Source organism: Westerdykella ornata, assembly GCF_010094085.1.
Source record: "Westerdykella ornata strain CBS 379.55 unplaced genomic scaffold EI97scaffold_18, whole genome shotgun sequence".
In the NCBI taxonomy this organism is placed as follows: domain Eukaryota; kingdom Fungi; phylum Ascomycota; class Dothideomycetes; order Pleosporales; family Sporormiaceae; genus Westerdykella; species Westerdykella ornata.
The window spans coordinates 85,813-111,839 of NW_022986868.1; the positions used below are offsets into that span (position 1 = coordinate 85,813).

General features: G+C 53.0%; 6 protein-coding genes across 6 annotated transcripts; 3 read left to right on the forward strand and 3 right to left on the reverse strand.

Moving 5' to 3' along the window:
- Window positions 1-244: 244 nt before the first annotated feature.
- EI97DRAFT_421759 (uncharacterized protein) lies at window positions 245-3,916 on the forward strand. The gene is made up of 3 exons (XM_033797067.1): window positions 245-307; window positions 355-423; window positions 473-3,916. Exons 1-3 carry the CDS (start codon window positions 275-277, stop codon window positions 3,803-3,805), a joined length of 3,435 nt encoding a protein of 1,144 aa, XP_033652181.1. The 5' UTR covers window positions 245-274; the 3' UTR covers window positions 3,806-3,916.
- EI97DRAFT_434877 (acyl-CoA N-acyltransferase) lies at window positions 3,852-5,324 on the reverse strand. The gene is made up of 3 exons (XM_033798735.1): window positions 5,263-5,324; window positions 4,131-4,945; window positions 3,852-4,031 (listed from the first exon to the last, which is right to left on the reverse strand). The coding sequence occupies exons 2-3, from the start codon at window positions 4,893-4,895 to the stop codon at window positions 3,993-3,995; spliced, it is 804 nt and encodes a 267-aa protein (XP_033652182.1). The 5' UTR covers window positions 4,896-4,945; window positions 5,263-5,324; the 3' UTR covers window positions 3,852-3,992.
- A 3,312-nt stretch (window positions 5,325-8,636) lies between these two features.
- On the reverse strand, window positions 8,637-10,576 carry EI97DRAFT_95694 (uncharacterized protein). The gene is made up of 2 exons (XM_033803235.1): window positions 9,067-10,576; window positions 8,637-8,970 (listed from the first exon to the last, which is right to left on the reverse strand). Exons 1-2 carry the CDS (start codon window positions 10,473-10,475, stop codon window positions 8,940-8,942), a joined length of 1,440 nt encoding a protein of 479 aa, XP_033652183.1. The 5' UTR covers window positions 10,476-10,576; the 3' UTR covers window positions 8,637-8,939.
- Window positions 10,577-10,887: 311 nt separating this feature from the next.
- EI97DRAFT_468541 (ARM repeat-containing protein) lies at window positions 10,888-19,359 on the forward strand. Its single transcript, XM_033801661.1, has 6 exons — window positions 10,888-11,064; window positions 11,123-13,215; window positions 13,263-13,941; window positions 13,990-14,184; window positions 14,231-18,400; window positions 18,447-19,359. The coding sequence occupies exons 1-6, from the start codon at window positions 10,932-10,934 to the stop codon at window positions 19,223-19,225; spliced, it is 8,049 nt and encodes a 2,682-aa protein (XP_033652184.1). The 5' UTR covers window positions 10,888-10,931; the 3' UTR covers window positions 19,226-19,359.
- A 286-nt stretch (window positions 19,360-19,645) lies between these two features.
- Window positions 19,646-21,117, forward strand: EI97DRAFT_380783 (uncharacterized protein; the record flags this gene model as incomplete). Its single annotated transcript, XM_033795776.1, has 2 exons — window positions 19,646-20,258; window positions 20,315-21,117. 2 exons carry the CDS (start codon window positions 19,646-19,648, stop codon window positions 21,115-21,117), a joined length of 1,416 nt encoding a protein of 471 aa, XP_033652185.1.
- An 839-nt stretch (window positions 21,118-21,956) lies between these two features.
- On the reverse strand, window positions 21,957-24,775 carry EI97DRAFT_434882 (TPR-like protein). Its single transcript, XM_033798736.1, has 2 exons — window positions 24,636-24,775; window positions 21,957-24,512 (listed from the first exon to the last, which is right to left on the reverse strand). The coding sequence occupies exons 1-2, from the start codon at window positions 24,719-24,721 to the stop codon at window positions 22,085-22,087; spliced, it is 2,514 nt and encodes an 837-aa protein (XP_033652186.1). The 5' UTR covers window positions 24,722-24,775; the 3' UTR covers window positions 21,957-22,084.
- Between the last annotated feature and the right edge of the window lie 1,252 nt (window positions 24,776-26,027).

Genomic DNA, 26,027 nt, shown 5'->3' on the forward strand with positions numbered 1-26,027 from the left:
CTCGCACCCAGTAGGGAATGCGTTGTTAACTTTTGCCTTTCCATCGCCTACGTGCTCAAGTTAGCTCGTAGCATGTCCAGAAGCATGCTCCAATCATCATAGGCGACATGACTTTGGTGGACACACATTATGTAAGCTCTCAGGGAGGTGGTGGTGTGGGAAACCCGCGATAGTGAAACCCATGTCAGGGCTTGGCAACGTGAACGTCATTTCTGAGAGTAGAAGGACGAATACCCCGCCACAACCGCGCGACCTTGACTCAACCAGCCACAACATGAAGCAGAGGTTCTCTTCCTTGGATGTCAAGGTCCGTCGTTCCTAACTTCGGATAAGCTGTTACTTATCCTTTGACAGGTCATTGCTCACGAGCTATCCAAGACTCTCACACGACTACGAGTCACAAACATCTACGATCTTTCTTCGGTACGCCCACGCCAACTTTTGACTGTGATTCTTTCTGACCAGCGTCCAGCGTATTTTCCTGATCAAGTTCCATGAACCAGACCACCGCGAACAGCTCATAATTGAATCCGGCTTCCGATGCCACCTCACCAACTATGCGCGCACTACCGCAACGACACCGTCCGGCTTTGTCGCCCGCCTACGAAAATGCCTGAGGACGAGAAGAGTGACCTCGGTATCTCAAGTCGGCACCGACCGCATAATAGAGTTCCAGTTTTCCGAGGGGTTATATAGGCTATACTTGGAGTTCTATGCTGGAGGCAACATAATTCTTACCGATGCCGATTTGAAAGTGCTGGCCTTGTTGCGGAATGTTGATGCATTTGGCGCAGAGGAAGAGAAGTTACGGGTAGGGATGCAGTATAACCTGACTCGACGACAGAACTACGGAGGTGTGCCAGATCTGACCAAGGAGAGGCTTCGGGATGCGCTTCAACAGGCGATCGAGAGGCAGCAGGATGCTGCGTCATCGGGGAAGAAATCCAAGAAGGCCAACAAAGATGCTCTGAGGAAGGCGCTCGCTGTGTCAATAACAGAATGCCCACCGCTGCTTGTTGACCACGCGATGCATATTGCGAACTTTGACTCCAATCTAAAACCTGTTGAAGTGCTGGGAAATGAAGAGCTCATGGAAGATCTGCTGGGCGCCTTAAGAAATGCACGACAACTGGCTGAGCGCATAACGGAATCCGAGCCAATCAAAGGCTATATACTCGCGAAGCCAAACCCGGCTGCGTCCAAAGACGACACCCAATCCTCCAGCAGGGCTGGCCTTCTGTACGATGATTTCCATCCTTTTCGCCCTCAACAGTTCGAGAACAGTGATTACTCCTTTCTCGAATTCGATGGCTTCAACAGGACCGTCGACGAATTCTTCTCGTCCATTGAGGGCCAGAAGCTAGAGTCCAGACTGACTGAGCGCGAACAGCTGGCGAAGAAGAAGCTGGAGCAAGCGCGGAAAGATCACGAAAATCGGATTGGTGGCCTTCAACAAGTGCAAGAAATGAACGTGCGCAAGGCGGAGGCTATTCTCGCCAATGTTCATCGTGTTACAGAAGCAATCGAAGCTGTCAACGGCCTCATTGGGCAAGGCATGGACTGGGGGGAAATTGCTCGCTTGATTGAGCGGGAGCAGAAGCAGGGAAATCCAGTTGCACAACTCATACAACTGCCGCTCAAGCTGTACGAGAATACAATAACGCTTCTCTTGGATGAGTCAAAGGACGAACCTGAAGAGAATGATGAGGGATACGAAACCAGCTCTGTCAGCGAGGAGTCTGACGACGAAGACGCGATCAATCAGAATAACAAGAGAAGGGAAAAGGCTGCGCAAGCGAAGACAGACAAGAAATTGGCGATAGATATCGATCTCGGTCTGTCAGCCTGGGCCAACTCAAGCGAATATTTCGACCAGAAAAAGTCAGCGAAGAGCAAGGAGGAGCGCACACTGCAGGCTTCCGAGAAGGCTCTGAAGGGCCAGGAGCGAAAGGTCGCCGAAGATCTGAAGAAGGGGTTGAAGCAAGAAAAAGAAGTATTGAGGCCGGTGAGAAAGCAACATTGGTTCGAGAAGTTCATCTACTTCATCTCGTCAGATGGTTACTTGGTTCTCGGAGGAAAGGACGCACAGCAGAACGAAATACTCTATCGGCGATGGTTGAAGAAAGGCGACATTTTTGTTCATGCTGATCTGAAGGGTGCGGTTCCGATGATTATCAAAAACAAACCGCACACTCCAGATGCTCCTATACCGCCATCAACACTATCTCAAGCAGGCAACCTGTCCATTTCCACTTCAGAAGCTTGGGATTCGAAGGCTATCATGTCTGCATGGTGGGTTCACAGCGATCAAGTCAGCAAAACGGGACATACGGGAGAATATCTGGCACCAGGATCATTCAACATCACGGGAAAGAAGGAGTTCCTGCCGCCTGCACAGCTTATTGTTGGCCTTGCGGTGATGTTTGAAATCAGCGAGGAGAGTAAGGCTCGGCATCAGAAGCATCGGGTCGTCGAAGCGCCCGCTCAACAACCTTCGACCGCGCAAGAAGAAGACCTAGTCGTTGAGGGAGACGCTAACGAACCTCCGGAGAGTGAGGATGACTCTCCATCTGCTCTGCAAGAAGACAAAAATGGCGGCGGTGCTGACGAGCAGGAGAACCTCAACAGAGGATCGCAGGATGTGCCGCCTAATGCAAATGCTGACGAGGAGTCAGACGAGAGTGATAACGATTATGAAAATGCCAAGCACGGCAATCCTCTGCAAGCTGTGGATTTTGCAGATGCACGACATGATATTGAGGAGGCAGAGCATGAACCAGAGCAGGGAGCCGCTGATGCTGATGATATACCATCTGATGAGGACAGAGGACAAGGCGCTGCATCAGTCACAACTTCCGACCCGACCAGTGCGAAGCCTGGTGGTCGATACCTGTCAGCAAAGGAGCGCCGGCTACTGCGAAAAGGAAAGGACCAGAAATCAAGTTTAACCGGACGAGACCGTGACCCAGAAGCCACTGTTGGAAACAGTGAACCTGTATCTGAAGAGAACACCGATGTGCAGCCGCCAAAGAAGGGATCTGGTTCAGTCTTAACCCAAACATCAAAAACGGAAACACGAGGGCCACTGCCACGCGGCAAACGTGGCAAAGCAAAGAAACTAGCAGCAAAGTATGCCAACCAAGACGAAGAGGACCGCGAACTGGCAATGCGCTTGCTTGGTTCTCAGACTGGCCAGAAGGCCGCCGAAGCGGAGGCTCAAGCCAGACGCGCAAAGGAGGAAGAAGCACAAGCGAACAAGCAACGACGCCGTGAACAGCATCTCCGCGCTCAAGCTGCAGGCAAGGCCGCTGAGGAAGCAAGACGTGCCGCCCATGAAGGGAATGCAGGCCAAGATGACGGCGAAGACGATATGAAAGCTCAGTTACTCGACCTGGATGCTTTTACCGGTCGACCATTACCGGGTGATGAGATCCATGCTGCCATTCCCGTATGCGCACCATGGTCCGCTCTCGCGTCGTACAAGTACAAGGTCAAGATGCAACCAGGCTCGGTGAAGCGAGGCAAAGCCGTCAAGGAAATCCTAGCACGTTGGGATGCAGCCGGCAAAGACCCTCGCGCGACCGATAAGTCCAGCACTGACACTGACCGAATCTGGCCTAAAGAGATCGATCTCATTCGAGGCTGGAAGGAGGTTGAAGTTGTGGGCGTCCTGCCTGTGGGCAAGGTCCGCATTATGATGGCTGGGGCCAGTGGAGGGGGTGGTGGCGGCGGCGGAGGAGGTGCTGGTGCGAAGGGGAAGACAAAGAGTGCAAGAGGTGCGAGGGGGTCGAAGAAGCAGAGATGATGGGTTACAGAGTCCTGTCTGTTACTTCATATTCCGTGTAGATAACGTACGATTAAGACGCCTCTGTATATTATTTTATCTGCGATGCATCAAATGCCACAATACGCTGAGGATTAAGGCCTTTCTTTCTAATACTTCCGCGATGGAAGAGTCTATCGCTCTTGCTTCCTATCCTCAAAGTCCTTCATTACTCCCGCCGTTCTCCCTTTGGAGGCCTCCTCATAAGCTATCGCGCAAAGTCAGCATATGCCCTCTTGACGCAAAAAACAATGTACCATTTTTCTAAGATTTTTCAGCAGACACAGAGAAAGTGGGCCACACTCACGATAAACTCAAACCTCTCATCCCCAGCCCCCAACTCCCTCAAGTCCACACACACAGTCCTGACCTCGCGAAACCCAAATCGCTCATACAGCGGCTTCCCCATCGGACTCGCCTCCAGATACGCCTCCACCCCCTTCTTATCCGCCTGCTCGCACCCCCACGCCACCAACGTGCCACCCGCCCCGCGCCTGTGGTGATCCGGATGCGTGACCAGCGTATCGAGAACGTAGTACGGCCTTGTGCCGAGGATGTCGCGTTTGTTGGCGTTGAAGGTTTCGCAGAGGGCGCGGAAGGCGGCGGGGTGGGATTCCGGGTACGGGTCCGGGATCGTCAGGTCGGCTTCTACTTCTTCCCACGTCCTGTTTCCTGGTGCAGGAGCCAGTGTTTGGGTCTTCTCGGTGTCTGTGGTTGTGGTGGTTGTGGTGCGTTCGGGGTCTTCTTGCTTGGGACCGAGGTATCTCCATCGTGCGCCTGCGATGATCTCGCCGTTGTTATCTGCGTCTCGGCAGACTATGTAGAGGACGCCTTTGTCGAGGTCCTCTCGTATTTTTTGGATTATCTTGTCTTGGGTTGCTTGGGAGGGTTCGCGCGAGTAGAGGATCTTGTTGATGGTTGGGCGGAAGGTTTCGTGGCGGATGGCTTGGTAGAGGTGGGCTTCGTGCGGGAGGAGCGGGGAGACGAAGAGGTTGGAGCGGGGTTTGGGTGTAAAAAGGGGGGTTGATGAGGGAGAGGGAGAGACAGAAGGGGTAGTTGAGGAGGATGACATCGTGATATTGGGGAGTCGTGACGGTTGGATGGTGGTTGGCTCAAAGTATCCTGTACAAGCCGTTAGAGAAGGTTTAGTACTCTGGATTCTGAACTGACAAAGGGCAGATTAGACGTATGAAACCAATATCGTAAAGCACGAGCTTCAAAGATAATGTGAGAAACAAGAGAAGCTCTCCAAGCCTCATACAAACAACCACAACAAAGACGCACAACAAGCGCACCAGCGCCTCTCCACGATATATACTCGACCAGATATATACCCTTGTCCTAAAGAAATATCTCTTTCTTAAATGCCCTACACGCCTCTCCCCGGCTTCTCGAATCAGAATGTTTGTTCCCCGCAAGGAAACATAACTGGTACGTACCTTGCAAGGCTTCAGTTGCGGTATCTTTGAAGATTTCTGAGTAAAACGGCGCGGTGTGCAACATTGAATGGAGGAGCTGCTTAGACCTCGACGTGACTCTCACTTAGCTTAGGAATTGCCGACTGGCCTATCGGAATGCCCGGTCGGAAAGCTAGTTCCGAATGGGAAGGGTGAGTGCGGTACGTCGCGGAAGTATGACCGGGAGCAACGCCGCTTCTAAGCGCATTTGGCTGCATTCAAGGTCTACCGCTGTAGTTTTGTTAAAGGTGAAGGTTAGTATATTTATAGAGCTTCTTGTGGTAAATATGCTGTCCTTAGGTTTATTTTGCTTGTGACAAGCCGGACACTCTCCCTCGTCATTTGAACTCGTGTGAAACTGGAGGCCTTGCAGCGAGTGCAGGCCTCCATCACATCTTTCTGTAGCTTCTCGTGAAACGACTGCAGTGGAGAAGATCGTTGTTATCTGTGAGTACATTTTTATGCGCCAAATGTACAAAACTCCCGTCCTTCGAGAATCTATTTGACAGTTGGTCGTGCTCAAGTCTCCAACACCATTTTACGCCCCAGAACACTTTTTCACCGTCATCACCTTTTCCAAACACATCGCCCATCTCAAATATATGCGCCGGACTCTACTTACCCTTCCCAGCGGCCCGTTCCCGAGATTTCTCTTCCTTCTCAAACCTCTCCTCAAAGATCCGGAGAAATAGCGCCAACCATTCGCTCTCCCTGCCCGACAAGACTCTGCCAGGATTCTTCCAACCCAAGGCCAAGATATCCTTGACCCTTCGTCGGAGGGCCTTGAGTGCAACGATACTCCGCAAATCCTTGACGGCGAACCTCAAAACATTGCCTGGGAGGCCGATGACACCAGCGTGGAGCTTGAAGTCCATGTCGCCTCCGACCAGGAGTATCATTGGCAAGGGGTGTACGATGGACGTCGAGTGTGCATTGTAGAATTTACTGGCCGATTGCATGATGTGGTAGTAGGAGAGGAATTTCGCCGGAGGCGATGGGTTGATCGAGGTGGCTTTGTTTACCGACGTCGGGGCCAAACTGACGGTTTGATTATTGGAAATATTTCGCCATCCCTTCCCTTCGCGAGCGAGGATTTTAGGATATAGCGCTGTAGCAATGACCGAGTTGACGAGGACATCATTGGCAGAGTGGGCGTCATATTGGGACGGGACGACGACAAACATACGGTGACGTCCAGCACCACGGTAGCGCATCAACGCCCTTCTCTCCTCAGGCGCCATTTGCACAAAGCCAGCATCCACAAGCGAAGATAGAAGCTGAGCCTTGAGGTCCTCAATGTTCGCCAGGTTCTGAGCGCTCAAGAAGTTTTTGTGGCAGAAGGTAGCCTCCGAGCGTCCAGCGGTCGTGCACACGGTCTTCCATGATTTGTAAGCGTTGTAAGCGGTGAGGAGGTCGGAATCGCCCTTCTTGAAGGAAAGGCGTGCGGCATCTGCACGTTGTTTCGCTGCGAAGGGGGTCAGGAACGGCGACTTTGAGGACAAGATAGCTGCGATGGTGATAGCAGCGTCAACACAACCAAACATAGTTGATAGCAGGACCAACTTGCTGAGGTGTGCATCTAAGGGCAGTTTTGCAATCTGGCGTCCCAAGGGCGTGAGTTCTTCAGAGGAGGTCAACGCATCGACTTCGACCAGCGCATCAATGGCCCGTCGTATGTTCTTTGACGATGGCGGATCTAGAGCCTCTGAAAGTGTCTGTTCGATGTCCCCGAGCTTGCAAATCTTGGTCCGCATAACCAGCTCCTGAAGTGACAATCGCAGCATCTCAGGAGTTTGTTGGTCCATCATCAAATTGTCGTGCCGATATTTGGTAAAGAGGTGAAAACAGAGGCCCTCTTGCACACGTCCTGCACGACCACGCCGCTGTTTGGCATTGGCTCGCGAGATGAATGACTGAGTCAGCCGTGAGAGCTGACGGCGCTCGTCAAAGCGCATTTCCTTGCGCTTTCCAGTGTCAATCACACAGGTGATGTCAGGAATTGTGACGCCAGTCTCCGCTATGTTTGTTGCTATCACTATTTTCCTCATACCTGGTGGGGGGATATGGAAAGCCGCCTGTTGATCCTCGCTTGATATTGTAGAATGAAGCGGGTATACAAGCCAATTACGGTTGAATGACGAATGCCCAAGCAGCATGTCGTTGAGTTGGCGGATCTCCGCGATACCAGGTAGAAATACGAGAAAAGCGTTACTGTAGACGCTGAGACCCGGATCATAGGCAACAACCTCGATCAAGCGCATGATCAAGTCGTAGTCAATGGCATATTCATCGTAGCTGGATAAAACTTCGAGTGTTGCAGGGCTGTACCCCGGCAGCTTGCCGGGAATCCCGGACTTCTCTCTCTGAGGCTCGTCCTCGTTTCCACTGGTATCCGAGTCATTGAATTTGTCTCCTGACGGAACGTGATAATGAGTAAGTTCAATTGCATCCTCGAGATATTTGATTTGGACAGGGAAGGTTCGACCTGGCACACTGAGAACTGGCGCATTGTTGAGGTATTTCGAGAAACGGTCGGCGTCGACTGTTGCACTCATGAGGACTACCTTCAACTCAGGTCGTACCAGCATGAGAGAGCGAAGAATGATAAGGAGGAAGTCTGTATCGATGCTCCGTTCGTGAACTTCGTCAATGACAAGATGCGTGATGTCTTCCAATCGCCCAGAGGATTCAAGCATGCGTAGCACGACACCAACGGTGGCGTAGATCAGCCTGGTGCTCGCCGACGCCTTAGTCTCGAGGCGTATGGCGTATCCAACGAGTGAGCGTGGTGTCCCAAGATCATTTATACCCTCGCCAAGTTCTTCACTGACACGCTGTGCAAGAGAGATTGCCGAGATACGACGCGGCTGCGTACAATAAATCTTGCACCGCCTGCCCCGTAAGAGTTCGTGTTCGAGTATAAAGGAGGGAATCTGGGTACTCTTTCCGCAACCGGTTTCGCCGCATATGATAGTAACCTGATGTTTGTCAATTGTGGAGAGAATAGCTGAGCGAAAGCCATAAACCGGGAGGGTCATGCGGCCAGGCAGCATTTTCCGATAGCTCTCGCTCGATGCCTTCTGACACCAAAGATCGACGAGGCCCTCATTCAATGGCACAGGCGTATTTCGGCCAGAATTTGAGGCGCTTGAATTGGCTGCTGCTTGATTGCGTAACTTGAATCGGCTGGTGAGCACCACGCCATCCGACTCTTCGTTCTCGATCTGCTCCTGGATAAAGTGCTGCAGCCGTTTGATGGTCTCACGATCTTCCGCGTCCAGCCGATCTTTTCGACGCTCCAAATAATCTCGGTAGAGATCTCTCCAGTTCGATGGCAGACGTAGATGGACCTTTTCTTCCTTTGCAGACGCTGAGAATATGGAGAAAAGAGCTGCAGTTGATATGAAGCCCTCGCTCTGCTCCACAGACACAGTTGCGATGGTTGCTGCAACGAAATTGACCCGCAGTCCTTCTATGTCAAAAGACACTCCAGGTATAGCTTCTTCATAGTCGATATCCTGGTCTTTGGACCAAGTGACACTAAGAGCATGTCTGCAAGCATACGTAGTAGGAGACACTAGTTTGTATGCCAGCCGAGCACCAGGGTCTCTGAAGGGTGGGTTAGCAGGGGAAGGGAACAACAATCGACGAAGATCATGTTAGGCCATTGCCGGAGATGCGGTGGGGCGACTATCATCAAGCCGTTATAAAGCGCTCCCAATATGAGAAGAAGCTCATGGGGGTGACCATCGAACGCAGGAAGCACAAGGAAGAAGGGTTACTTGCCTCGATCGAACAGCTTCTTCAAGAACCCGTCTCGGAGGCAATCCATTTTGTTTACCAAAATCCCGTACTGTGAGGCCCTCGGCAGTGTCGTCTCCCTTGGTGATGCTCCTGTCGGCATCAGTGGCAACTTCAGTAAACATGCCTCCGAGCATTCCACTGTCTTCATCGTCGGACTCCTCGGCAGCTGCAGACTGAGCCTTGATTTCTTGGTCGGCTCCGGAAGTAGGAGATGCCCTTCCAGCTTCTGTCGGTGCTGCTTTCTCAGCTTGCAATCTTTTCTCTGCAGCTTTTGCCTGTGCAAGTTGATTGCGGCGAGTCGGCCATAGCGCTTCCGCCTCATCTTGATCAAACAGCGCATCCGACTCAAGCTGTTGGAGCTGACCAAGGAGCTTCCGTACCGCGGGGGATTGCTTAGTATTCATCGCATTCTGTCCCTTGGTTTTCTTCCGCGACGTTGTAGACGGAGAATCCACAGCATCTGGATCGATCTCGAAGAGCCGGCCTTTGATTCTCAGATACGTCGGTACAATCTGGTCCGGCTCAATATCACTATCCAGATCACTGACGGCTATATCTCCGGTCTCTGGCGGGGCAACCTGTGGCGCAGCTGGGGATGAGGCGGCAGGCGAAGCCCTTGAGGATGGTTTTCGTAGAGTCTCGCTAGATTTGTCCATCTCGGATGGATCATGCGTCCCAACGCGTGAAAGACGTGAGGAGGCTAACGCTCTAGGCCTAGGCTCTTCATAAGAGAGAACGCTATTCGAGGGGTCAGTCAAGACGAGCCATTCTAATGCCTCTTGGAATCCCCAGATGGGCGCTGTAGCATCCACACCAGCGGCATTTGCACATAGCCACCGCAGGACTGGCTCTATTTGCCCCTGGGAAAAGCCCAGCTCCCGTAACGTGACATCCAAAGCCCATAATTTCGCCATTGCATCTTCCTCGGAAAGGACTCTCAGCAGAAATTGCTGTCCTTGCCTCAAGTTTGAGTCATGCAAATCTGCGTGTGCCAGCTCGATCAAACGGTCCAGTGCTTCGGCAGGCAGCCATTCATGGAGGGTCACTTGTTGAGCTTGGGGTCGCAACACCCTTTTCTCGCTCTCGAACCTGGCAACGTGGCGTCGTGAATCTCTTCGAATCTTTGCTGCATGCTTTTCAACGAGTAGCTGAAGCTCGTCCCGTTCTAATTGGGCCTCCAGCTCTTCTGGAGTCTGCTGCAGAACCTCTGTGGAGGCTTTGTTGGCTGCTACGGCCGCCGAAGCCGGAATTGAAACAGTGGGAGCTGGCACATCCTTCTCGGAGGCCTTGACGTCAGGTTCAGCCGGCTTGTCATATTTTGGTTTGCTCGCTATGGATGTTGTGGCGAATCCACGAGAAGGATTGGCCGCTGGCTTCTTCTTCTTTGCCATGAGACCAAGGATTAGCTGGGTGAGGGGCGGTTTCAGGTCAGTATGGGTATAGAAAACCAAGGGGCCTGGTCTTTGACGAGATCCAGGTTCGCGGTAGTGGTCACTCTGCTGCTTCGCATGAGGAAGTTGATGATGTTCGCACCATACGGGAAACAGGTGCACCGGGAGTGATTGAAGCAGCGGGGTGAATGGGTGGACTCAACTAGGCGCTCAAGACCGCGGTCTTGCAAAGAATGAGGGAATGGCCAGCTGCGAGATGCTCTTTTACACAGTACTGTGATAGACCGCGTGAAGCTGGCGGGTGCAGAGAAACAAGTATGGCTATCGACCTGGTTACAGCTACCACCAAGGCTTGGCATTCGCTCGGCAAAAGCTGCCTCCGCCGAAAACGACGTGCATCTATCTCAAATTTGAGAAATCGGACTGCACCCTCTCCGCACTCCATATGGACCATACATGATGGCGGTTGATGTGTCGACAAATGGCCATGTAGTGGACCGCGCCGAATTGCGTAGGGCGCTGGTGACCAGCTCTACAAAACGTCGGACATCGGAGTTGTCAAGCCTCCACTTTCAGTTCGAGCACGAGAGTGAGCCCCCCGCATGCCTTGGAAACATAGATTGAGTCTAATAGCCATGAACCTGCAGCTTTCACTCAGTCCGAACTTCCCTTTCTTCTCGACCTGCTCTTCGAAACATATGCAATCTACCAAGATCGTGCATCTCGTCAAGCGGTCGAAAACATTCTGAAGGTTTTGGCAAATGGCTCTTATGCCCCCGCCGCCATACCAACGATATCAGCCTTCTTGAAGAAGGAGTCCTTGAGAAAGAACATTTCCGCCGCCGACGCCTTTGTCTTGGTCGACTGGTGCTCTGTTCTGCTTCAACAATCCGCCAAGGAGCCCGAACAATGGTCAAAGTGGGGGTTGGAGATAGCCAGTGCAGACGCAAAACTTCTCGAGACATGCATGGCTTCAGGCGACTCCCGTCGTGCCGCTCGCATACAACACTCCGCTTTGGTTGTCACACGTAGGGCTTTCCGGAGACTATTTGGATCGCAAGAGATTGGGCAGGAGGCCTTGTCCAAACTGGTTACAACATTCACGGCCAAGGGCTCCTCCCCCACCGCTGGAAATGCAGTTGTGCTAGGGGTCATTGCCGGTGTGTCGTCACGTCTGTCCGCTGTTAAACCCATGTTGGAGCAGCAGAAAGCAGAGTACTACACTTTCTATGTACGAGAAATCATCGGTTCAAGAACGCAGCTCCCCGGCCACATTTCCAACGGACTCCACGATTTCTTCGATGCCTTCCCCACCGTTGATGAGCTCAAGAAAGAGGTGATCCCGCCAATCGAAAAGGCTCTCCTCCGATCTCCAGAGATAGTCCTCAATGATGTCGTGTCGCCTATGATTATGGCGCTTCACCAATCTCTCGATCTATCCTCGATTTTGCATGATAACCTGCTGAAACCTCTCCTGTCCAACGTCAAGTCGACCAATCCGACGATACGAGCAGGCGCGCTTCGCACTTTTCAGTCATTAGCCGCGCGATCTCATGATGATACACTCATTGACAAGGTGGCGGACGAGATTCTAGGTCCATTGAAGCAAGGAAAGCTTCCGTCCGCCGATCAAAAGGTGCTCCACGCCCAGATGCTTGCATCATTAGGCAGTTCCGTGCAGCTGGCCCAGAAAATCCCCGTAGCATTGGCACCCGTGGCTTTGAAGGAGCCCAACGAGGCAGCAGCGATTGCAGAGGTCTCCGCATTGTCGAAGCATCTCGCATTCGGCCTCGCCAACGGCGTTCAGCTGGAGAAGGCGTTGACTGATGCGTTCGGTAAGGGTATGGCAGATAAGAGGATACCCATCCGTCGGCTCTGGGCGCTTCGTGCGGCAGAACTGTGGTGGCAACTCTCCTCGGATCAATATGCCCAGTCTGATATCCAATCATTTTGCCAGGCAACCTTGCCCACGCTCGTTGAGATGTGGAAGGACGTAGTTGCTAACCCGATTCCTTCAATGCAAAGCGGGATGGTGACTGTAGGCCATTTCCTCACCGCTATCTTGCTCTCCAGAGTCCGAACGACAGTTGAGCCGAATCTCTCTGCCATCTACAGGAAGACGGACGCTGTTAGCCAAACGCTTGCCATTCGGCCGAAGCCATCTTTTCTCTTAAACCCGCGTGTCTACACCAAGCTGTCCACTGTAGAGGATATAGAAATCGCTCTCCGCGCATTCATAGCCGTCGCACCATGGGTCTACGAAGATGCGAGTCCAGAGGAGACGAGAGAGGCGTGGGCACAGGCCATGATCTATTTCATTGTTTCCGAAACGTCTTCGTCGAAGGCAAAGTCTGCCGCGAGGAAAGCCCTCACGCAGTTGTATCTCCAATCACCGGCTGAAGTCAGCAAAATCATGACCCAGGGCCTTTGGACATGGTACAAATTGAGCCTGCAAGGTGAGAAGGATAGCGCGGCGGTAGCAGCCAAAACAGGCGCCACCGAGCTGTCCATGGTTTTGCATGCATTCTGTCTACCTCAGGACCAGCTGTCAAAGGACGGGGCAAACATCCCCGAGGATAAGCTGCACCATCAATGCATTCAGCTTCTCGTCCTCGCTCGGCCAGAAGTGATACCCCGAGCTTCATGGATCGATCTCTGTCTTAGGATGGGCGTGGATCCTGGAGCTCTTGCGCGAAAGAACCTCGACCAATTGCTCGCATTGGCCAATAAAACTATTGAGGTAGGAGATTTGCGTTTCCAATTCAGTGCTCAGCTAACGATTCCTAGGAAAATGCGGACTCTGCCTTCCCTGACATAAATCAGGCTGCCTATAAAGCGTTTACGGATCTGGCGTACGTGGCTCCTGACGTAGCTCTGCCTGCTGTGGTGCGCCAATTCGGCGAGGACCTTGATCCTGGTCAACTTGACTCTGTTGGACCTACGGAAGCTGCCATCTATCGTACTCCAGAAGGGACGGCATATATTGACGTGCTATCCAAAAAAGCACCAGGCCCCATTGACAAGAACACAAAGGATTACGACACTTTGAAATGGGAAGAGGAACTTCGCGCTCAACTGGCGCAAAAGAAAGGACAAACCAAGAAGCTAACTGCCGAAGAACAAGCCAAGGTCAACGCGCAACTGGCAAAGGAGTCCGTTATAAGGAATGAGGTTTCGAAGATAGCGAAGAAGATGAAGCGGGGAGTCGGGATAATACAAAGCCTCGCCACCGGACCCCCTACTGAAGCCGAGCAGTGGATGGGCCCTGCCTCCAATCTCCTTATACAAATAGTACGTGCAGGTGCTGGTATCGTTCTTGGAGATCTGCCTGCGCTTGCATTCATCAAGTGCTCCCAGCGCATCTCCAATCGGCTTGGTGTGCTCAAGCCATTCATCGGTGCTGCTACCCTGAGAACCATTGGGACGCTCCAACTTCCAAAGGTGTACGAGCAAGAAAACCTCGGAGGTAAGTTGACTGAGGCTATCGGAACCCTGCGGAAGCTAATGTACACAGATTTGGTGACACGCGTACTCTATAGGCTTCGTTTCATGAGTGAGCAGCGCCCGTTAGACACAGTGTCTCTCGCATACTGCTTCCCCCTCATCTTCCTTGTCCTCGAGAAAGGTGGCATCGGGCGCTCGGATCCGGAAGAAGCCGACGAACAGCTTGTGCTGGCGCTTGAGTACCTCTCTTTTCACACCAATTCCTGTACGTATACCAATTGAGAACTCCCCGCATAGCTAATGGTCACTAGGCGGTGATGAAAGACTCCCGCGCAAGGAGCTTCTTGAGATCCTGATTGCGTCGTTGCAACGGTACAATCAACACTATAAACTCATCAAAGATTGTCTTATGGACTTGGCACGAGGACTTGCCCCAAACATCTCCGACGCAGAGCTCGCTGCGTTTTTGAAGGGTACCATTGTTCCTGAGATCTCCGTTCGAACGACATGCCTGCAGGCCATTGATGCCGAGCTAGATATGAACGACATGGAGTTCAGCGAGGAGATTTGGCTGGCTTGTCACGATGATGTTTCGGAAAATGCGGAGCTTGGTCGCACGATATGGGAAGACAATGAGCTTGAGCTTCAGCCAGAGGTTGTGCGACAAATTACGCCCTATCTAGACTCGTTGGACAAACAATTGCGGAGAGCCGCCGCGCGATCCCTTGGAGAGATCATCGCTACCTTTCCCGAAGCGTTCAATGAGTTATTGAAATCCTTGCAAGACGCTTATAAGGAAAAGGCAAAACCAAGGGCGCCGGAGCGAGATGAATACGGGATGCCACGGAAGGTTGACCTGAGAGATCCATGGGAAGCCCGTGACGGCATCGCGCTTGCGTTCAAAGAGATGACTCATGTGTTCCCAGAGGATGGACTGGCTGACTTCATGCACTTTTTGGTCTACGACGGACCGCTTGGAGATCGTACTGCTACCGTTCGCGACGAAATGATCGAAGCAGCCACCGCCATCATCACAACAAAAGCCCAGAACCAGGTAGAGGCGCTTATGAAACTCTTTGAAGACGCTTTGGAAGGACCCGACCGAAAATCCGAGAAATATGACCAGGTCAACGAGGCCGTCATTGTCCTTTACGGTGCACTTGGTCGCCATTTGAAAGCAGGAGACGAACGAGTGCCCAAGGTCGTCCAACGCCTCCTCGCCACATTGAGCACGCCATCTGAAACTGTCCAGTATGCTGTCGCACAATGTCTTCCACCGCTTGTACGAACATCTGAGCAGGAGCTTGACAAGTACATTGAACAGATGATGGAACAGCTTCTTCAGTCAAAAAAGTATGCCCCCCGACGTGGTGCGGCCTATGGTCTAGCAGGGATTGTCCGCGGGAAAGGCCTGGGTGTTCTCCGTGAATACCGCATCCTGTCAACCCTGCAGGGCGCAACAGAAAATAAGAAAGATGCTAACCAACGGCAAGCCGCTTTTCTGGCCTACGAGCTCCTCTCTCTCATTCTGGGCCGCTTGTTCGAACCTTATGCTATCCAGCTCGTGCCCCAGCTATTAGCCGGTTTCGGAGACTCAAGCAACGATGTAAGAGAAGCATGTCTGGATGCTGCGAAAACGTGTTTCTCCACTCTCAGTTCGTACGGCGTCAAACAAGTGTTACCGACCCTTCTAGAAGGCCTGGACGACCAGCAGTGGCGCAGCAAAAAGGGTGCTTGCGATTCTCTAGGTGCCATGGCTTATTTGGATCCGAATCAACTTGCCTTAAGCCTGCCGGAGATTATTCCTCCCCTAACAACGGTGCTAACTGACAGCCACAAAGAAGTCCGGGCTTCCGCAAACCGCGCCTTACAGCGGTTCGGAGAAGTCATCAGCAACCCAGAGATCCAGAGTGTTGTCAACATCATTCTTAAAGCTCTCAGTGACCCCACCAAGCACACTGATGCCGCACTGGACGCTTTGATCAAGCTACAGTTTGCTCATTATCTCGACGCTCCATCTCTTGCACTTGTTGTTCGTATCCTAGAACGTGGTCTGGCCGACCGATCTGCTACCAAGCGAAAGGCGGCTCAGATTATTGGAAGCTTAGCTCACCTGACAGAACGGAAGGATCTCATTTCGCATCTGCCTATCTTGGTGGCTGGTCTGCGGGTGGCGATCGTTGATCCGGTACCCGCCACACGTGCTACCGCTGCTAAAGCTCTTGGTTCCCTGGTGGAGAAACTTGGAGAAGACGCCCTACCGGATCTCATTCCCAGCCTCATGGCCACCCTCAAGTCAGACACTGGAGCTGGCGACCGGTTGGGATCCGCCCAGGCGCTCTCGGAAGTCCTGGCCGGCCTTGGAACGAGTCGTCTCGAGGAAACTCTTCCCAGCATCTTACAGAATGTCTCCAGCAGCAAATCTTCTGTACGGGAAGGCTTCATGTCTCTCTTCATCTATCTGCCCGCATGCTTCGGTAACAGCTTTGCCAACTACCTCAGCAAGATCATCCCGCCTATCCTGGGAGGTCTGGCCGACGACGTGGAGTCGATTCGCGAGACTGCTTTACGTGCAGGCCGACTGCTGGTGAAGAACTTTGCCAGCAAAGCCATCGACCTGTTACTACCCGAACTGGAGAGGGGCCTTGCTGATGACAGTCACCGTATTCGTCTCAGCTCCGTTGAATTGGTTGGCGATCTGCTCTTCAACCTAACCGGCATCAGTGCCAAAGCTGAGGCCGAGGAAGCCGAGGAGGGTGCCAAGGAGGCGGGACAGTCTTTGTTGGAAGTACTCGGCGAAGAGAAGCGGAACAAGGTTCTGTCCGCGCTCTATATCTGTCGCTGCGACACTTCTGGACTTGTTCGTACGGCTGCTGTCAATGTTTGGAAGGCACTGGTTGCGACGCCCCGAACCCTTCGCGAGCTTATCCCTACGCTCACGCAATTGCTCATACGGCGCCTCGCCAGCTCCAATATGGAACAGAAAGTTATCGCGGGCAACGCACTCGGAGAGCTTATTCGAAAAGCTGGAGACGGTGTATTGGCGACCTTGCTTCCTACTTTGGAAGAAGGCCTGCACTCTCCTGATACCGACGCGAAGCAGGGTATTTGCATTGCCTTGCGAGAACTAATTGCATCGGCGTCGCCAGAGGTCCTCGAGGAGCACGAAAAGACACTCGTACAAGTGTTGCGCACAGCGCTTGTTGATTCCAATAGTGACGTCCGGGAAGCTGCCGCAGAAGCATTTGATGCTTTGCAGCAGATCCTGGGTAAGAGGGCTGTGGAGCATGTGCTGCCTTATCTGCTCAATCTTCTCCGCAACGAGGAAGACGCCGAGAATGCTCTGGCCGCTCTACTCACCCTGCTCACCGACCATGCCCGATCTAACATTATTCTGCCGAATCTATTGCCAACTCTCCTCAAATCTCCCATGTCTTCCTTCAATGCTCGTGCCATTGCCTCGTTGGCTGAAGTTGCCAGCGGAGCCATGACACGGCGATTGCCAAATGTGCTGAATACAATCATGGACAACATTGTCGCATGCAAGGACGCCGAGCTCAGATCCGAGCTTTCGGCTGCGTTTGACACCGTCCTGCTGTCGGTCGACGAGTTCGATGGCCTGAACACTGCTATGAGCGTCATGCTTGCTCTTGTGAAGCACAACGACGAGCGGAGACGAGCTGCTGCTGATAACCACTTGGCGACATGGTTCGAGAAGACTGAAGTGGACTTCTCTCGGTACTATCCAAATATTATTCAAACGCTGCTCATGGCCTTTGATGACAGTGACAAAGAGGTTGTCAAGGCTGCATGGACGGCCCTCAGTGCGCTTACGAAGCGACTGAAGAAGGAGGAGATGGAGTCTCTGGTCATCTCCACCCGTCAAGCACTCAACCAGGTGGGAGTGCCTGGCGCCAATCTCCCTGGTTTCTCTTTGCCAAAGGGCATCAATGCAATCTTGCCGATCTTCCTGCAAGGTCTCATGAACGGCACAGTGGAGCAGAGAACCCAGGCAGCACTAGCCATCTCGGATATCATCGATCGCACAAGCGACAAAGGCTTGCAACCGTTCGTTGTTCAGATCACAGGTCCTCTTATCCGTGTGGTGGGAGAGCGATCGGTCGAAGTCAAGGCTGCTATTTTACTTACACTGAACAACTTGCTTGAGAAGATTCCGACGTTCCTCAAGCCCTTCCTTCCTCAACTTCAGAGAACATTTGCCAAGGCCCTTGCGGATACCTCATCTGAAGTTCTGAGAGCGCGTGCCGCCAAAGCGCTCGGGACTCTGATTACGATGACACCCCGCGTCGATCCCTTGATCGCAGAACTGGTCAGTGGCTCCAAGACTGGTGACCAAGCTGTCAAGAACGCCATGTTGAAGGCCCTGTTTGAAGTGGTGAGTAAGGCGGGGACGAACATGAGTGAGGCGAGCCGGAATGCCATTCTCGGCCTCATCGATACCGACGCCGACCAAGTAGACGGTATGTTTGTGCCCCTGATGTTTCACATCAAGCTAACGATCTAAAGATGCCATGTCTATCACTCACGCCCGCCTTCTCGGAGCCCTGATTGGCAAGCTTCCACAGGAGACTTCAACTGGATTGATCAAGTCCCGCGTTCTTACGACCCACTTCAGCAAATCTTCCATTCTAGCGCTCAATGCCATTCTCCTAGATTCCCCCGACACGCTTACATCGTCTTTCGCGGACGACACAGTCTCTATCATCTGCCAAGCCATTGCCCACTCTCAACCCGTCATCTCTGACAACGCCGTCCTTGCAGCAGGCAAATACCTGCTCAGTCCTCACACCACCAAGACCTTCGAACACACAAAACCTTTGTTTGAAGCACTGGCACCTATCATAGAACCTGGCCATCCAGTCGACAGCCGCCGCCTGAGCCTCGTCGTCTTGCGAACCGTAGCACGTCAACATAACGACCTCGTGCGCCCTCACATTCCCCTCTTCGCGCCCGTTATCTTCAGCTGTGTGCGGGATCCCGTCATCCCTGTCAAGTTGGCTGCTGAAGCAGCATTCCTGGCGCTCTTCTCCGTTGTGGACGAGGAGGGGGCTGTGTTTGAGAAGTATATGTCCGGGTCTGGCAAGTCATTGACGCCGGGACAGCAGAGGAGCATGGGAGATTATTTCAAGAGGGTTAGCTTGAGGTTGGCGGGACAGGCGAGGGAGAGGAGAGAGGCCGAAGGCGGTGCTGGCGGTTTGGGATTGAGCAGTGATGAGGTGGAGGATGAGAGGGAGGTGTGGAGTGTGGGGAGGCTGGAGTTGGGGGATGTCTTTGGTAGTGATTAAAGGAAACCCTGTGGAAATGCATAGCGGGAATAGATGGTGCCGAACGTTTTATGAATCTAGAGAAAAGCGAATTCTTGATGGAATGGGCCAATTTCTGCAAGCGTACGTTTCTCCAACTCTCTCTTACCGAAAACGCCAACGAAGTAATCCCAATGAATCCAATATATTGATATGATGGAGCCTTTCGTTGAGCACTTGAGGGTCACATCACGTGAATCTATATGCGTCAATCATGAATCCTTGGCAGTGACAGGGGATTGAGAGCATCGGAGCTTGTTCCGACATCACTTCATCACTCCGCAATTCCCCTGGAACAGCAAATGCATCCATCCCGCATCAAGAGACGCGCTACATAGGCTGAGAGGGCGTTTTCCGCGACCGTGCGACGCTTCGCAGTCTGCCCTCACCGAGTCCGCCAATATGGCTACCCCCACGATCCGCCCCAATGACATTGATATGGGGAATACCAGTCCTACCCTCTCTTCGAAAACCTTACCTCCGCTGCCAAACCTCCAGAAAGCCGAAAAGAGAACTGTTGCTCCCCGCATCGACGTCCAGCCGTTGTACCATGCGATCAAGAGCGCCATAAGCGATGCCGACTTCGCGACCTATAAATCCACGATCAACGCGTTTCTGAGCGGGAATCTCAACCAGGAAGAATTAACTGCCCGTCTCGATCGTATCCTAACCACCCCTGCGCTCGAGCATGCGCACAACCAGTACATTGTTGCCATCATTGGCAATGCTATGCGCGATCCACCAGAACCAGGCACCGCGAGCTGGGCCGACGATAAGATTGTTGGGAAAGCCGCTGGTGCCGGCAGTAAAGGAAGCGGAAGTCAGGATGATGAGGTGGAAAAGCGGCTGAAGAGGGAGGTCATGCACATCGCGCGGCGGGAACGGAAGAGGCTGAAGATGCTCACTGACGACGCTTATGATCCTTTCTATGAGGAAATGCTAGCTGTAGGAGAGGCAAAGAAGATCCACACGCCGGATACTGGGAGTGCGAGCGCAGGTGGATTTCAAAAGACCAGTAGGTTTTGCCCTTCCCATTTACCACCCTTAATCAGAGCTGATATGCGCAAACAGACTGGGAGCTTGAGATTCGGAAACGTTACACACTACCTCTTTTCGTTGAAACGCACGAGTTCCCCGATCCTTCCACCATCGGCGCGCGTATGCTGCCTATCTGTTACGAAGAGGGTCTGCCCCAAGGCCACTCCTCCGAATGCCCCGTATTCATGAATATCGCTACCGAAACATACATAAAGGAGGCCCTTACCAATCTCTTCCAGCGCGTCTCATCCAATGGCCCTGGATATATCAAGACAGCAGAGTTCAGGCGCAGGGTGGACAAGGAGGAGCGACTCGTTGCAGAAGGAGAGATTGCCCGCACTGCTGCTGGCCTACTACCCGTGGAGCAAGAGGAAATGCGAAAGCGGAAGCCGCTCTGCATGGAGGACCTGAAGATGGCCATGATCCTCGGAGACGGTTTTCTCGGCCAGGCACCCGCTATCTCTGGAGTCATCTTCAATGGAAAGTATCTGGACGCCCCTGGGGTGGAGGAGCTGGAGAACGAGCGGAGAGTCAGCAGTCCGCCGAGGAGAAAGGATAGGGAGAAGATTGTCAATGGTCTTTCCACCAACGCAAACGTCCCGAATGGTATACCAGAGATATCAAGAGGTCAACTGGTCAATGGGAACTCAACCCCTGGGCCGGATCTCCCCTCCAAGGCGCATACATACAATGGTGCGGATTACACTGGATATCACGTCGAATTGGGTGATCCCATCCCCATCATGGACGACGACTGGACCTGGGTCGGATCGACGGAGCAAGATGTACGGGCTATGGATGCCCGTCTTGATGCGTATTTGGCAGTGGGGTCATAGGAGATTCTCACTGGTTCAGATACGTCTCCCTCAGAAGACCAGCTTTGACTGGTATTATACTACGCTATCCGTCGGCGCTAGAGCAGCTCCGGACGCGTCCCAATCAGCTTGACCCAAATCCGCCAGCCGCGCAACGATCTTCGTTCATCCGGACTGCAGGATAGTCCGGTTGCCGTACGTTCGACAGCGACCTTGCTCCGCACGGGGTTCGGCAACAGAAGCAGCGCGAATGCTCGTTCGCCTATCATCGGAAGCTCTACCGTGTTAAGGAGTGTTGGGCCAATCTCGTCAGCTTCGACACCCTGATAACGCCTGTTTGGAAGCACAGGGTGTACGCCAATTCACGGTTCGTACCAAGGAAGTGGACGTCAAGTTCAGTTCCAGGGCACGTTGCGCGCCGCACGGATCAATCGATCCCACTTGTCGTTGTCGGAGGGCTGGCCGGTCTTTGCCGCTTCGCTCTCTTGTGTTCTTGATATCTCCTGTTTGGTTATCCGCAGCCCATGAGAGGCGTTGTCGGAATATCCTCGTCTTTGCTTCGTCGGCACGGTCCATTTGCGCCATCATTGTTTTTTTCTCTTTTGCCTTGCATCGGGTGAATATCTTTTTCGGAGTTTCATCTGGATAAATCACGCACAGGAAGTAGGGGAATGGCGCTACAGGAGTCAGGGAGTCGTGATACCCGCGGATCGGATCATCGTCTGACTTGTTCCTATTTATTATCGACTCATTCATACAATGGTGAGGGTGTACATAGAGGGTTCGGTTGAGAACTCTTTCGCCTTGTACAATTAGACAGTACCGAGCTTTGTCATGACCTACGTATGCATGACTGTCGGTCTCAATGATATACAGTTTCATATATACTACGGCACATAGTAACTCCATGCAACAGCGGTGATCGTGACGAGATCCCCAGCCTCAAGCTCCTTTCCTGACCCCTTTCCCGACCCCTTTCCCGACCATCTTACTCCACCCTCTTCGCCGCCTCCTTCAGAATCACATCCAACCCCTTCCTCGCAAACTTGGGATCCTTGGCCACACTCTGCCACACTTCACCATGCTTCGGCTCCGCCATGACACACTTCTCCACGACCTCGGCCCTCTTCTCCTCCGTCCCATGCTGCTCCAGAAACTTGTAATACCACACCCATCCATCGCCATAATCGGGGTCCAACGTAATCCCCTTGGTGAACCAGGTGGCCGCCTTATCGAGCCGGCGCTCTGACCAGAAAATCCGCGCCACGACGACGAACAACTGGGGATCGTTTTCAACCTTCTTGATGGCTTCGAGGGCGCGCGGTTTCCGCTGCGTCCGGGACTCGAGGTGCATGATTTTCTCGTCCCAGAGGAGGCCTGAGTGCGGGCACTCTTGCAAAGCGAGGGCCATGAGTTTCTGCGCTGCGCTCATGTTACCGGCCCGGCGCTCAAGACGGACGGATTCGACTAGCAATTGCGGCGTCTTTGGGTTGTTCTGCCTTCCCCGCTCCAGGGTCGAGCGCGCCTTCACGATGGCTCCGGTGCGTTCCTGGAGGCGGGCCAGGAGGACGAAGAGGACGGGGGCTTTGGGGTTCGCACGGGTGCCGACGGCGAAGGCTTCTTGGGCTTCTTTCAGCTTCCCCATGGATTCGTACAGCTGGCCCTTGATGGCGTGCAGTTTCCAGCTGCCGGGCCAGGTCTGGAGGCCCTGGTTGACAAGGTCGAGCGCCGTGTCGAGTTCGCCGAGTTGTCGTTCCAGGACCGCCGACTTCATGAAGATGCGATCCGTCGCTGCGGATTCGCGGGCAATCTTGAGGAATCTGCGAGCTTGGTCGAACTCGTTGGCGTCGACTTCGAAGTCGACAGCTCGAGTGTACAGGTTCTCGTTACCGGGTAGCTGCTGGAAGGACCGTGCGATGACTTTCCGTGCATCTTCGGGTCGGCCACCCTGCCACATCTCGCGCGCATAGAGCAACCAGAGCGATTCGGAATTGGGGCATGCGTTGACGGCTCGTTCAAGTGTTTCCAGTAGGACTTCTGTCGTCCCGTGCCGCTTCTCGAGATCGGCCAAAGCATGCCAAACTGTCGTGCTTTGACTGAACACGCTCACTGCGTAGCCGAGAATGGCTCTGGCCGTTCCATATCTTCCCCTCGCCATGCTGTCCTTCGCATCCTGTAACCAAGTGTCCCTCCGCTCATCATCCTCATCCAGGCCCCATCCGACGGTTGCTCTGATGATAGATCCAGCAGTGACAATGGCGCCCTCTTCCTCGCAGACTTCAGCGTGAGTGATCCATTCTTCTCTCTTGGGCATGGCATTCTCCTTGATCAATGCCTTCACCGCACGTTCCATGATCTTGTCGCAGAGCTCCACTTTGCCGAGTTGCTCTTGCAGCCTACAAGCTTGAACCCAGATAGCCCAGCTGGTAGGGATGGCCTTGCGCGCTGCATTAAGGATCTGCTGAGCATGCTCCGGTTCACTGACACGCGCATACGAAATCCACAGCTCTTCGGAAAGCTTCACCGTCTCAGTCGCTTTTGCGAAAAGCATGCGCACGTTCTCAATCTCCTCCGTATCGTTGATCAGGATCTTCCACAGCTCAACGGACTGCGGATTGTGGTCCAGAGCCTGTCGCGTGACTTTCTTTCGCGCGGCAACCGTCTGCTCCAAATCGATGGCCGCTATCCACAGCTTGATCGCCTTCGGATTCTGCTTGATGCCGGCGGCAGCAATGACCTTGGCGTTGTGCAAGTTGTCGCGATTGATGCGAATAGCCTCCTCCCATACGACCACAGATCGCGGACACATTTCACAACCCTTCTGAATGACCTTTTTCGCTGTGTGAATTTTCCCCGCAACCTCCTCAAGACGGCAAAGGGCAACGTAACCGGGGCCATTATGCACATTCGTCTTGACGGCGGATTCCAGGAGCACCCGAGCGCGGTTTATATCTTCTACCGGCGCCGCCATCCCATTTGCCTGTGACTTCTCCAGCGCTGTTATATACCCTCGCGGGTCAACCGAAGTAGATGTGCCTCCCACGCTCGTTTGTGTCCCCGAGTTGTTCGCGGCTGCGGAATCGAGACGTACTTGCAGAGCGGATTTCTGCGCAGCTCCAATCGAGGCAAAGTTCGTCATTGTCCCGTCCCCGGAGTCGGCCGGAATCGACGTCTCCAGCTGGCCCTGTTGCGCGGCCGCTGATATGACACTGTCGGGAACAGCATATGACCGCGCATTGTTCAACCTAGCTTCGCGCGCTCGTTTCGCCTTGCCCGTCATATCACCGACTTCAGGTAACGCCGCCCATTCTTCTTCGGTTACGCTACCGAGCGCTCGTTTTAGGTCGGCGAATTGCTGTTGAATCTTCGGATTGTTCCTCTCGTACTCTTCGCGTTCTTTCTTCTCTCGAGCTTCCCTATACGGCAAAATACGGTCGGTATCTGTTCGAAAAGAACACGTTGATGAGGATTGAACATGGAACGCAGGACGAGGAAAAGTGGCAGGGAGGGGAGAAAAGGAAATTGGGGGTTTTACTAACCTTCTTGCTCGCCGCCGCTTGTCCATCTTCTCATCTACATCTTGATAGATGCGATCGGCCTCGTCGTCATCCTTGTCATAGTTCATCCCACTGGAAAACAGCCCAACCTCATTATCGAGGTCCTGAAACCGGTCCGCGTCTTCATCTTCTTCCTTCTCCACCGCGCCGTATGCGGATGATGCTGTTTTTCCAAGTTGGGCTGCGCGCTTTGCCAGCATCTCCTTCATCTGCTCTTCCGACGGACCTTCCCGCGCAGGCCCAAGATCGCTGCGCGTCGTGAAGCCAGTCGCGCCACGCCCGAGACCCGCAACATAGTTCTCGGGCGCGGGCATGGACAGGAAGTCCCGTCTGCCGCTCATTGTGTCGGTTGCGCTCAGTTACGAGGGATATGCTACGATTCTTGGACGGATGGAGTGGACGGTGTGTATATTAAAGAGTAATAGTTTGTGGCAAGGAGGTAAGAGGGAAATAGTTTTGAGAAAGAGAATTGTAGTGATCATTCGAAAGTGATGGCGGCGACCAGATATCGATCATCGCTTATATAAGCATCGCGCTAGGCTGCATTTCCACGTGACGTCTCCTTCACATCCAAGGCTTTCGTAGCAGATTGCAAGCATGATAGGATAACGTCAAACAGAATATTACGACTCTAATATGTGTAAAGGCTTAGATGAGTGGCGTAGCTATATATATCTCTTCGTGTGGGTATTATGCAGGACTACCTGTTACGTTAGGGTTCTATAACAACACGGTTGGACTGTGCCAAGTATAGAATCCCTCATTTGCCCTTCGAAATACCGCTAAGTAGTACACATGTAACCTGTTCCCGAGCTGAAATCCTCATAGTTCCATTTGATTAAATCGTCCTTGCACCTAGTCGTAATCATATTTTCATCACCATCCCGATGATATCTTGTCAATCGGATACCAATATCCTCAATCATGCCGAACGTGTTTGTGGTTCCTGGTAAGTGACTTTGACGGCACATTGGATCTTTGAAGCCATATCCTCGACTCGACCCCAGTCTCCCTCCAACGCCGCAACAGTAACAGAGCATATACAGTCTTCTTCATTTGCCTCCGGGCGAGTCTCGAACCAGCGTGACCTCTCCGTTCCCCTCGTTTCACGAAATATACCCTACAACCGCATCATGACGATGCCATTAGCACGAAACTCGTGAATCAAGTCGGCCGCTTCCATCATCTCCATCAGCCTCTTCCCTAAGCTCAGATTCTTTCTCTGTAAAGATAGTCGGGCGTAGGCCTAGGCGTCCTCATTTGCCTCGTCATCGGCGCCGGCGTCATCGGCACCTTCTACACAGCCGGGCACGGCGCCTTCGAGTCCGCCGAGTATATCTGGGAAGGCGTCCTGCCCATCGTCGCATCCCTCAT